Consider the following 13,753-nt stretch of genomic DNA (forward strand, 5'->3'; position numbering starts at 1 on the left):
CCTGCCAAGACACTCCCTTTGCTGGGACACGGGCACTCCCGTCCACACATACCTGCTCACTTTTTCACGTAGGTACTTTATCTGCACCCTGCGTGCCTAGGAGTTTGTGACCATCATCACCCCAACCTGAAGCTTGAGGGTGCGTCGCCTATGCAGTGGATTCCTACTGTGCTTCCCTGGGAACCCTCCTAGGGCCTGAGCTGGCAGAGACCCAGGCGCCCTACCCGTGCCTGAATGAGCTTCCCTGTTTTGAGTTTTGGCAAACACACACATACACACGTTTCCCTCTTCCAGTCCTAGAATACATTCTCCAGATAAAGTTTTACTGGCCCTAGGACACATATTTCAGATTCAAAAACAAACAAAGTGTAGATGTGTGTCTATGATATAGAGACACCCATATACACACACATATATATTTGTATGATTTTATATTTTAATTTATATATTAAATATAAAATATATAATTTTATATGATATATATATATGTACACATACATACGTTTTTGTTCGTTTACTCTGAAGAATGTATTCCAGGACCAAAAGAATTTTGAAACCATTTATGTAGCCCAACTTTTTCATTTTAGAGTCAAGTCAGAGAGACAGAGTGATTCAAACTGGGTCACCTAGTTAGTCAAAGGCAGAACCAGAAGAGAAGCTACTGGCCAGTGTCATGAGGCCAGCCCTGATTTCTAGGCTGGGTGGCAGGGCTCTGGGCAAGGGGGGGCGTAATATCCAGGTACCAGGATGGAGATCAGGGCAGAAGACGGGCAGCCTCTGCCCTTCCAAGGTCTTGCCAAGTCACGTGGCCATTGCTTGTTTCACATCTAACTCCTCCCCAAAAGAGAGACATGAACAGCTTGGAGGTTAGTCCACCAGTATGCAAGCTGCTAGCTCGGTACCTGGAGTAAGTGTCTACTGTCCTCATGCTTCTTGCTAACTTCTTTAGACTGTGTTTGATAGTTTTCAAATAATCTCTGGGCCACATTTCTCAGAGCCACTGCTCCTGCTTCTCTGGAGGCTTCGAGCTAGAAACAAAAGGTCACTGTGCATGTTATGACTTTTACAATAAAAAGGGTTAAAGACAGAACAGTTTGATGGGCAACCAGAAATACAGAGGCTGTAACTGTACCATTTGCACCTTCATAGACAATGGGTAAGAGGAAAGATGCTGTTATCTGGTAAGAAGAAAACATAAAATGAGAACCCCCTATTCATTGGGGCTGTCATGCAGGTGATTTGCTCTGGCCAGGCCAAAGCGAGCTCTATGAACATCAGTGCCCTGCATATATAGACCACACCCTTGCAAAGTGTTCCCCAGTGCCCCATCAGCTTATACACGTATTTGCAAGTGTTTTCGTATCATTGGCCACAACAGTACTAAAAGACATACTTCCTGAAATACAAGGAGGACAAGATTGAAGTATTAGGGGCAATATTGACAGTGTCATGAATCTTTCAAAGATTTAACCTAAAGAAATAATCAAGGATGGCTGCAAAGATCTACCTACTAAATCACTGTAGGACTGTATATAAAATAAGCCAAAAAAGGAAAACATAAGGCACCCAACAATAGATTAGCTAAATAAAACAATGAGACATTTGACTGAGTGCTCTAATTAATATGCAATTTTTAATATCTAATTATTACATATATAAAGACTTTTAAATTTTACTGTAGTAAAAACACTTAACATGAGACCTGCCCCATTAACAGATTTTTAAGTGTACAGTACAGTATTAAATATAGGCACAATACTGTACAGTGAATCTCTAGAACTCATTCGTCTTGTACAACTGAAACTATACCCATGGAACTTTTGTAAAATCATTTTAATAATAAAAATCGCCTTCAAAATAAAACAGTGAGATTTAATTGATCAACTGTAAAAGTGCTTCTCTAAGTATCTGAGCACACGTGTGGATTTATGGATGTGTGTGGATGTCTATCTAATTTCACAGATCTACAAATCTATCCCATTGGCCCAAAGTACAAAATTAGAAATTTCTCCTACTGCTCATACCTTGATTTTCAACACTTCATTCTCTTTGTTCATTTCTAAGAGCTCTAGGTCTTTTCCTTTTATCCTTTCCATGAGGACATCCAAACTGCAACAAGAGGGATCCATTTCAGAGTCAAAGCCATTTTGAACGTGTCGACAGTGCTGAAAAGAACAAACAAGAAAATCATTCACCTGACTTTTCCTTTTCTCTACTAACTTTGATAACAATAATTATCACTCAGTATTACATATGTCAAGGGATATTCAGATCAACACAAATAAATCTTTTGAATCTCAAAAATCAATGGGAAGTTCCAGATGAAAGGCAGCTGGCCTCTACATTTGCTCAAATTTGAATAGAGTCTTATATTAAAAGGAAGAAAGAAGTACATCTTTCATGCCTTTTATATTCCCTACAGTTTAAAATGTACTATTAAGACCTTTAAAGGAGATAAATGATATCCACAAAGCCAGCTGTTTGTTTTTTTTAATCTAACTTGTCGGCTGACCTTCTGTGGTTTGAGATGGCCGAGGCAGACATACTGGCAACACAGTTCATCTGCATTCCCAGGAAGCTATCCCTGTTAAGGTGTCCAACAACCTCACCGTTGTTATAGCCAATGGTCGATAACTAGCCCTCAATTTACTTAACCCGCAGACGCCATTTGACACAGCGGTCCCTCCTCACTTTCTGGAACCCATTTTTTTCCTTGTCTTCAGTAGCTCCATATTCTCCTGTTTATCCCCCTAATTCACTAGCCTCACTTCTCAGCCTCCTGTGATGGGTTCTTCTTCTTCCCAACGTCTAAATATCATAAATCTCAGGACTAAATGCTTAGATTTTCTCTCCTTTCTATCCACACTGATATGTTCGGTGATGTCCTCCAGTTTCAGAACTTTAAATACCATCCTTACTCCCAAAATCTCTACCCCATAGCCTGGACCTTCTATACCAGACTTCTACCCTCAACTCTAGAATCAGATATCCAACTTCCATCAGAAACCTCCACTCTGATAGGCAACTCAACATAGTCAGAACTGAATGTTTGATCTTTCCCATCATTCACAAACATTAATCTTTTTTTCAGTTTCAGAGCACTTAAGAAAATAATTGGAGTGAGTTGTGTTAGTTTAGGAGCTGAGGATGATAAAAGAAACTCTGTTTATACATCTTATGCTATGTTCTAGTGTTCTCTGTGGCCATCCTGCAGAGTGGATAACACTGACATTGATGAGGTGCATGTGGCTCAGGTGAGGTCTAAGCTGGCATAATCCAGACAAGGCTAAGTGCACATTGTTTGACCTTAAGAATAAAAGGCTGGTCACAGGGGAAGGGGTGCATTTAAGCTTATTGACTGATCACGCAGCATAATGGCTTCAACTGGGTGTCCATTGGTGTGGCCCAGGTGAACCTAAAAGCTTGTACCTTTGTCTGTCATTGGAACATGTTGCTGCCATGTATCCCGGCTGGGCCAATATCTTCCCATACAATTTAGATAAGTAAGCCAAGTTTAAATTTTCAAGTAAGACCTGGCCATTCCAATCTGATCCTACTAATGACATCTGTACTTAAATATACATATGCCCATTAACATCTTTAGATACCAACAAAATATTTAATACTCATCATTCAAAGAATAATAATATTAAAAAGTTATTTAAAGGAAGTCTATATGGATTTATGTTCATTTACTGAAGGAATAAAAGTGGTACATTTTGATAAATTCATTACCTTTGCATCTTGTTTGTGATTTGTACTATTATGTCTTACTTCATCTTTAAATATTTGATTTCGGATCTTTTCCAAAGTAGTTCGAATCTAAAAGAAAAGAAAAATATTTTTTTCAAAGGCGTTGAATACCAAATACTTTTTTTTTTCTATACCAGTTACAGGGTACCAAATTTATCTAGGAAGTATTATACATATGTCAATCTCAGATTTAAATAACTGCCATCAACCTAACTTGCATTTAGGCTAATATTGTTTAGATTGCAGAAAATGAGCATTTGGTCTTTACAACTGTTTCTTATGCAAACCTAAAATATAACCTAAATGAATATTATACCACAAAATAATTACTATTTAGTAATTAGTATTTAATACTAGTTAGTTCTGTTTTTTTCTATATAGTAATTTAGTACTAATTTGCTATTTGGTAATTACTATAAAACAATTACTATTTGGTAATCACTACAAAATAATTACTATACAATAATTACTGCAAAATAATTACTATCTAGTAATTACTAGAGAATAACTACTATTTAATAATTACTAGAGAATAATTACTCAGAGGATATCATACAAATTTATGCATGAAATACAAGCCCCGTGTCTTGGTGACCTATGGAATTGCAAGACACTCAAAGATGAATTAATCGCTCTAAGTCACAAACTAGCTATGTCCAAATTTTTCCATCTATTCTAAAAAGTAGTTCATGAGAATATATACCTTTGTCAGACATTATCATTGGATTCTCATAAGATTTCACATTTTTAATGAAGTAGCATGCCAACATGTACAAGTCATTGGCGATAGTGGCTCTGAACTGCTTGAGAAGGAACAAGGTAAGGAGAGACAGAAACTCAGCAGGCATCATAAATATCTTACTTGGCAACAAAGTATCAATACTTATGAAAGAACTGAGAAATGATGTAAAACAGTAGGATGCAGTGGTGAATAGTGTGGGACAAATTAAGTGCTGATAGGTGTTCTGAACCCTCCTGGCCCTTTATTCAGTTTTAGTCCAGGTGTAGGAACAGAGGTTCATACCCTAAAGAGAAATGACAACGCATGTGTTTAAATTTCAGCTATCAAGGTTGTCTTTTGCCAAACTAGGTTTGTTCTTCCTCACATGTTCTAGGGAGGGAGAAACAAAGCCCACTAATTCATATCAGAGTTTATTGTAAAAAATCATACCATGGTAACATGATTTCCAGTGCCCACATACCTTTTTCACATATTCGGTTTCTTCAATAATGTGAGCTGATGTGGACTCATACGAGGCAGAATTATCTTCTGTCTTCCCCTTCAGGGGAACTGTCGTGGTCGCTGTTACTGCTGTCATTGTGAAGCCCAGCTTTAGGAAAACATAAATCAGTTGGACAAAACTAGGCTCCTTGATGTTATAATTATGTGGTTTATAAACTGAAAGGAGTTCTGTATTAGCACTGTAATCAAATATAGTAAAAAATATTATAAATTATGGAAATCTGTATATATCCAAAATCCAGGAATTAATTTAATATTAAAATGACACCAGTTGAAACAGTCATTGATTAGAAACTTAAAAATTAAACTGAGAATGAAAAATGGGAAATTTTTCTTTTCATTCAGTGTCAATTAGACTATAAAACCTCAAGAGTAGAGACTGTGCCTTATTCATACTCATATTCTAGCACACTGTAAGTGCTTAATAAATGTCTGTGGGGTTAGGGCTTCCCTGGTGGCGCAGTGGTTGAGAGTCCGCCTGCCGATACAAGGGACACGGGTTCGTGCCCCGGTCCGCGAAGATCACACATGCTGCGGAACGACTGGGCCCGTGAGCCATGGCCGCTGAGCCTGCGCGTCTGGAGCCTGTGCTCCGCAACAGGAGAGGCCACAACAGAGGCCCGCACACCAAAAAGAAAAAAAAAAGAAAAAAGTCTGTGGGGCTAATAATATAACAAAATCATATATATATATATATATATATATATATATATATATAAACATATACATGTATGTATATCACTTTATACTTTACAGAGACCTCTAATGTACTGCATTTTATTTAACTCTCAGTAGCCTGTAAAGGCCATTTACTCAAGAACTATTTGTAAAAGATTTGGAAAAGCCCAAATGCCCACAAAAAGAGGACTGACTGAATGAACTACCTATTTCTATAGAGTTTTCTCTAGGATATATTTATTCAGTGAAAAAGCACGGTGCAGAAAAGGATACATATAATTTCTCTAAGAAGAGAGAGTAGGATAGAAGGGGAAAATCTGTAATTTTCAGTTTTGACACTGAAAAATGTAATTATTTTAGTTAGTTATAAAATAAAACTAAATTAAGAAGAAAAAATAAAATCCTCAAAAATAAAAAACAAATAAAGCAAATGAATATATCTGCATACAAACTTGGTGGCATATCCTCATGAATTACTTGAAGTGACTTTAAAACATGCACCAGGGAATATTTTTCCCAGATGTGATACGTCCTAAGAACAAAAAGAATCCCAAAACAATCTTAAACCGTACTCACTAATAATACTTTTAGTGGAAATATTGCTATTTTGAAACTATTACATGTGTGTGCACACATTCACATGACTCACTCACATAAATGCATGATGTAGAATAAAGTCAAGAAGTCATTGTCTTAATGTCTTAAGAACCAAGATTTTTAGCATAAGAGAAAAAGAAATCCAAATTAGAACCAGAAATGTTACGTAAAAACCTTACAATCCAAACTGGAACCGTGAGTAGAAAATAATGATTTATTTTCCTTTAAAAATGTATCTTCCAAGTCTATCCACTGAAAATTTAGAAACAGAAGCAATTAACATTCCCAGTGCCCAGACTATGGTCTCAGTACAGTATTTTCTATGAAAATGCAACCAGGGCTTCTTGAGTGATTTAGATCTGGAGCAAGAAGTATATAAGGTGAGCCTGAGACATCTTGTCATACCAGAAAGCAAAAAAGTAACCAAATACTACTTGAATAAGACACAAAAACCAACTTGAAGAGGAATGACTGTGATGGATTAAAACATATCAAAACTTTTTTAATTCCTGAAATTATGTTGGCAAGAGAAAAACCACCACCACCACCACCAATCCTCAAACTCAATGGAGACGGACCACGATTATACTAAAAATTAGCCCAGAAAAAGGGATGAGGGGGACACCAACAAGCATTGGTCTTGCCTTTATGATATGAATTTACCATGTATTTCTTGGTAACCAAACAGTTGATTAGGAAAATTTTGCTACAGAATTTCTGCTAATAAACCCAAAAGGACTGACAGAATTAGAAAACCTACATTTTGCAACCCTTTTGAAGTAATGGATCTAAGCCACAGTCATCAACCAGCTCTAAAATCATTAGGTGAGAGGTTGATGAAGAATGCATCAACTCGAGGGACCCCACTAATCAATCTTAACAGAAAACTAAAAAGGAGACAACCAGACACTATGTTCTCTAGATGTGGTACAATCACAAGTAGAAAGCATCACCTATGAAGTATGCAGCCCCTCTATCTACTGACGGTAAACATCTGAGAAAGAGGAAACTGTTCAATGACTCTACAAAGGTGAAGGTTGCAAACAGCCAAATCCAGATTATGTAAAATTTTACAGGGAAAATATTTATTCTTTCCACAGATTAATTATATGAAGAAAGATGGGGAGAAGAGAAGTTGCCAGAAATTATGAGACTTAAGAAACATATGACCAAATGCAATATATGAATTTTCTTTGGCTCCTGATTCAAATAAACCAGCTATATAAAGACATTTTTGAAACAAGTAGGGGAATTTTACCACTGACTGGATAACGGATGATGTTAAAGAATTATTGCAATTTTGCAAAGCATTATTTGTAATTATTGTAATTTTAGGTGTGATAATGGAATTGATATTCCTTAGAAAGATCTTCTCTGTTAGTTATACATACTGAAATATTTGCAGGTGAGATAATATTACATTTGAAATTTTAAAGAGAGTATTTTACTCTAGGATTTAAAGAGAGGAAAAAATGGGGTGAGGTAAAAATGAAAGAAGTTTGATAAAATGCACGGAATTGTAGATGTTGGGTGAGGGCACATGGGATCCCTACAGTCCTCCACTATTTTGTTTCTCTCTGAAATTTTCATAATAAATAGTAAAGGACTAAAAAAATAAAATAAAAGTCCTGTGAGGTAGGATTATTAATCTCATTTTACTGATAAGGAAGCCAAGAATCAAGTAGGTGCTATTAATTTACCCAAGATCACAGTAAAACTAACAGAGCTGAAACTCAAACCTTCGTCTTTTGGACACCAAGATCAAGAGTGTTTCTATCACATTAGGGTCAGATCCCCTAGTGAGAAAAAAATTAAAATTTAGCAATGACCTATGCTGTTAAAACACACAAAGAATTTTCATATTTGCTAGCATCACTTTAAAACTAAATAGCTTCTGGGGATGACTCAAAGTCCTGCATTTATCCTTTAATCTTCAATGAAATTGACAGAGTATGCCAAGAATTTTCCATTTTATGTTAAATCCTCTTAGACAGCCACCGTGGCTTCCATTTGTTTCAGGGGAACTTGATTTGGCGGTAGCAGCTCTGCATGTCTGTTTTTTGCAGAATGTGAGCGGAACCACTTCTGTTACTTGGTCCTCTGAAGTCTCTTCCGGGATTAAGTTCTTAGTCCAAAACAACATTTCAATGCTGGAAGTAAAAGAAATGCCCACAGAGACAAGAAACGATGTGTTTGGAAATGAGAGAGGGGTGGTCAGGCTGGAGTGGTGGTCATCAAACCACAGCGGGGAGCCCAGTCTGGCTTCCAGCCTGTTAGGACAGCTTATGAATGGTTCTTACATCTTTGAATGGTTCAAAAAAAAAAAAAATCAAAAGAATAACATTTCGGGACACATGAAAATTATATGAAGTTCAAATTTAGTGTTCACAGATGAAGTTTTACTCTAAAATAACCATGGCCGGGCACTTACGTATTGTGTATACTGCTTTTGCACTATAACAGCTCAGTTGAGTAGATTCAACACAGAAAATACATGGCAAACAATGTTTAAAATATTTTCTATCTAACAGGTCCTTTACAGAAAAAGTTTGCCCTCCCCTGGGGGGGTAGAGTATGGCAGCAGGTGGGAGCAAAAGCAGGGGGAAAATAGAGGCAAGCAAAGCAATTGACTCGGTCTGAGTTGTTTTCTTGTTCTTCAGTTCAGTCGCTCTTGATCTATAGTTGCATTTGTTTGATTTACCTTCTCTTTTCTTTTTAGTGTGTTATATAATTGTGTACATTACCGAATGATAAGGGGCATTTCATCATAAGAATTAATCACTCTTTAGAATGGATCCCACTGCATTCTCAGTCTTCCATAATTTGAAAATTGCATCAGGCCTCACATTATACATCCTAAAATATTTTTTCTTATGTGACTTTTATTCTTAATATCAAAAAATTCTGCTCCACAAATGAACCTACTTATGGAACAGAAATAGACTCACAGACATAGAAAACAAACTTATGGTTAGGGGATAGTGGTAAGAGTAGGGGGAGATAAATTAGGAGTTTGGGATTAACATATACACACTACTGTATATAAAATAGATAAACAACAAGGACCTACTGTATAGCACAGGGGGGAACTACACTTTGCAATAACCTGTATCTTGCAAGGAACTACACTCAATATCTTGCAATAACCTTTTCTTTTCAGAAAAGAATCTGAAAAAGAATATCTATATCTATATGTATAACTAAATCACTTTTCTGTACACCTGAAACTAACACAACATTGTAAATTAACTATGCTTCAATTAAAAAAAAATTCTGCTCCTTAACCAATGATATTTCTCAAAACATCCTCCCTCCTCCCCTCACTGGTTGGGCCAACTTAAACAAGTTACATAAAACCTGAGCCCCGACTTACATATCTGTAAAATAGGGGTGATAACACCTAGAGTTGTAAAACATGAAGAATTTTTTAAATCCCTGGTTGCAGAAGGCACTCAATGGACAGTAACTCTTAAAATTCTTGCTCCGATTATTTTATATTATGAATAACCACAGAAAATAAGCAGTCCGTAGCAGAGAGGGTAGATCATGCCTATCTGGTTGCAAAGTTTATATGCAACTCTATTTATAGGAAATCAAATCCCATTTCTCTTTTGGTTCAGGAAACTTTCACGATCACAGTCCTTCATTTGTATAAAGAAACCGAAGGGGAACTTAAGCCAGGAAAGTCCAAATTGCCATATGGTGTTACCGTCCTGGGGAAAAATCTATCTTAACATTTATTTCTGCCAGAAGTAGTTTAAGCAGATAAAATTTTCAAAATAAAACACAATCAGTTAATTAAAGTGAGAAAAGAATTTTATTTGTTTTATGCTAGAGTGGATTGAAGACAGCTTACAAGTGGCATCAAGCCAAGAGGTATTATTTCCTAGATCAGGCCTTTTCAAACAGGGCTCCCCAGGGAAGGGGAGGCGCTGCCCAGACAGGGCTTTGCCGTCTGGACTTGAACCAAAGCAGCTCTGCTTTGTTCTGTCACACACTGAATTTTTCCATGAGACTTTCTGTGAACAAAGAATGTTCTACAGCTAAAAGGTTTGGAGGCAGACTGCCTAGTTTCATGGCTTGACTCTGCCCCTCCGTAGCTGTGTGACCTTAAGCAATTCCTTAACTTCTCTGTGCCTCAGTTTCTTTATCGGTAAAATTCAGATAATATTATTATTAATAATAATAATATAAATAATAAACATGTGGTTGTTTGTGAGTTAACATTTGTCAAGCACTTATAATAGTGCTTAGCACATAATAAATGATTAGTACATGTTTGTCAAATAAGTAAATAAAACATAAAGCCATTATCCACAATTACTGCTGACAAGCAGTCTGACTGGTAGAAAAAAGTCCGGTAATACTTTAAACAGTCTGCAGATCGAGCTGGGCTGTAAAGGAAAATCCATTTGGGGGGATTTTAAGACTAGCAAATCCATAGTATTGATTCTTTCTTGATAATGCATCAATTATTTGTCAACATCCCCAGCTGATTATACTAACATCCAATGAATAGTTTACCATTTACAAAGCAATTCATACACATTATTGTGAGTTATTATCCATGTGGTAAACCAGCACAGCACTGGGCACCGAGGATTATGTGACCAAACCTACTTTTCTGATTAATGACATAAGCATGGCTCAACCATTATACAATAAACACAAAGAAGGTGCCTGTTGTGGGTTGAATTTTGTCCCCCCTTCCACTCACATGTTGAAGCCCTAACCCCCAGTACCTCAGAATGTGACCTTATATGGAAACGGTTGTTGCAGACGTAATTAGTTAAGATGAGGTTACTCTGGAGTATGGTGGACCCTAATCCAATATGACTGATGTCTTTATAAATAGGGGAAATTTGCACACAAGGAAAACTCCATGTAAAGTTGAAGGCAGAGATCAAGGCGATGATTCTACACACCAAGGAATGCCAGAAATTTCCAGGAAATCACCAGAAGGTGAAGGAGAGCCTGGAACAAATTCTTCCTTACAGTTTTCAGAAGAAACCAACCCTGCCAACACCTTGATTTTGAACTTTCAGCCTCCTGAACTGTGAGACAAGAAAGTACTACGTTTAAGCCATTCAGTTCGTGGTACTTATAGTCTAGAGATTTTAACAAAGGAGTTCCTTTCCTTTATTTAACCCTTGATTCATTCATTCATGTATTAAACATTTATTGAATACAGCTGTGTTAGGAGCTATGGCTACAGAAATGAGTCAGAGACCCTGCTTTCAGGGGACTTTCAGTACAGGGGGGAAACAGACATGAAACAAAACAATAAATATATAGGGAACATAATCAGAGGTGGTGTCATGAAGAAAAGCGGAGGCAGGGTAACAGAATAGAAAGCGGTGCTGTTTTGGATGGGTGCTGAGAGAAGGCCGATCTGAAGAGGTGGCATTTAAGCAAAAGACGTGAATAAAGGAGGTGAAGCCGGGTGGCCGTCTGGGAGAAGAGGATGCCAGGCAAGGGGCAGAGCAAGAGCTGAGGCTGCAACTTGCTTGAAGTCATCTTCTAAGAACAAGGTATGCAGTGTCACCTACCTTTTTTTTTTTCTTTTTCTTTTAATGGCCAGGAATTTTTCTTTTAATAGACCAAAACTTGTTAAGACTTTCAATTTGCCTAAGGAGTTTTCTCCTCGGCCACTTAAAACAGGTCTAGCCCTGGCTGGTAAGGCTCGCTCAGGGTTGAAGGAAAGACAGGGACAGCAAAGTCTAGGATGCTGTCAGGTGCCACGGGGCACATGCAACTGAGTCCAGGTCCATGGAAGGAGTAGCGAAGGGCAGCTGACCACACGGCAGCATTCTCAACTCACTTCTGTGGGTGCTGATTGAAAAGCACCGTGGTGGACGCCTGGCTTGAATCTCCCTCCCAGGTATGTAGGGTCACCATCTGCAGGTCTTTGCAGGAAAGATCCCTTACTTCTTCACTCCCTGGGGCTAGAGCACAGGAACAACTCCTAGACTCAGCCAACTGAGCGCTCCCTCCTGGAAAGGCCAGCGAAGGACTGTCCCTCAGGCTTGTTAAGCTAGAGGCAGTGAAAATCCCGTCATTATTCTGGGCAGGAAGGAGTCTGGCACAGAGAGTGCATTGCGTCCAGCGGCAGGGACACCAGCGTGGTATCTCGTGACCAGTGGCAATGCCAGAAGTCTATCCCCCTCTTGTTACAGACTGATCTTTGCTGAGGTACCGAGACTGGATTCTCCCATTTCCATACCTAGTTTTCCCATCGATTCTGGAAGCTGAATTTACTTCCAGTAAATTCCTTTCCTACTTAGGTTAGCCAGAGTCAGTGACTCTGCTTAGTGACCGAGAGCCCTGTTTTCGCACAGTTTCTGAGTTTTCACCTCCTCAGTTCTGAGCTAACAATATTGACAATTGTCTCATCATTCTTGGTCACTATGACAGAGAGCTTTGATATTAGAAACTGAAAGAGTAATTTACAATAAAAGTGCTACAAGGGTAATTAGGTTATGTGAGGGAGGAGAAATGCTAATATATCTCCAGACACTTGAAGAGACTGGTCATGTACTGAATGCTGAATAGCACACCTGTTCTGCAGTGACATTACACGGCACAATGGTGACATCCAGTGTCAGCTGGCTAAATCTCAGGTGACTGTGCAGTTTACCTGAAAATGATGTACAGTATATCAAAAGACATGCATGTTAACATGGAGCCCAAGTAACTGCAATGCTGTTTGCAAGAAATAATCTAAGATTTTTAAAGTAGAATTAATTTTTATTCATTTCTAAATGCTACCCATTTGTATACACAAATATATTTATATCATAGCCAGTGCTATAGCAAGCTCTTGGATATGAAATAAAAGCTATTTAGTTTGGGGGGAAAAAAGGATTGAAATCCTAGTACAAACACAATGTAAAATATATACTATTGACAAAGCACTGTGCCATTTACCAAAAATTATTTTCCATATATTGTCAGAATTAATCATCCCAACACACTGTGCTATAATTATTACCTATATATCTATATCTGTCTATATGTAGGTATAAGGCAACCAAGTCATAGAAAAGTGACATGTTTTTCAAGATCATAAGTTAATCTTATCACCTAAACCCAGATAGACTGACCCCCAAATCCAAGTGTCTTCGTAATGAGAAAATCTATCTTCATAGTTCACTGGTATAATTTGAAACTTTGAAAAACAGCTGAAGGTTTCGCCCAATGACCAGTATAGCAGCTCAACTGCAGAGTGGTGCAAATCACATGAATCCCTTCCCATTTGGGGAAGAGTGAGGGGACCGGGATCTGATGACAGCCCACCACATGCAGGCTGGGGTATGCTGCCTTTAATAATCCTCATGAACACCTGAGGCGGTTAAATGTTATTGTTCCCATTTTACAGATGAGAGAATGAGCTCCCCAAGGTCAAGCAAAGACAGCTCGTTAATGATGGTCATGGACCCCAACCCACGGGGCTTGGGCTCTTTCCAAATTTCCACTTTGTCT

At 37.9% G+C, this 13,753-nt stretch overlaps 1 protein-coding gene across 1 annotated transcript in view; it reads right to left on the reverse strand.

Annotated features, from left to right (window-relative positions):
* Positions 1-8,055, reverse strand: part of CCDC68 (coiled-coil domain containing 68) — a 35,715-nt gene extending 27,660 nt beyond the window's left edge. The window contains exons 1-5 of the mRNA XM_007459670.1: positions 7,972-8,055; positions 4,956-5,084; positions 3,736-3,822; positions 2,025-2,165; positions 903-1,028 (exon numbers count right to left, since the gene is read on the reverse strand). Of these exons, the coding sequence (XP_007459732.1) occupies positions 903-1,028; positions 2,025-2,165; positions 3,736-3,822; positions 4,956-5,072 (471 nt within the window). The 5' untranslated portion in view covers positions 5,073-5,084; positions 7,972-8,055. The remainder of the gene's footprint in view (positions 1-902; positions 1,029-2,024; positions 2,166-3,735; positions 3,823-4,955; positions 5,085-7,971) is intronic.
* Between the last annotated feature and the right edge of the window lie 5,698 nt (positions 8,056-13,753).

The sequence above is a fragment of the Lipotes vexillifer genome, unplaced genomic scaffold (assembly GCF_000442215.2).
Source record: "Lipotes vexillifer unplaced genomic scaffold, Lipotes_vexillifer_v1.1 scaffold1670, whole genome shotgun sequence".
In the NCBI taxonomy this organism is placed as follows: Eukaryota; Metazoa; Chordata; class Mammalia; order Artiodactyla; family Lipotidae; genus Lipotes; species Lipotes vexillifer.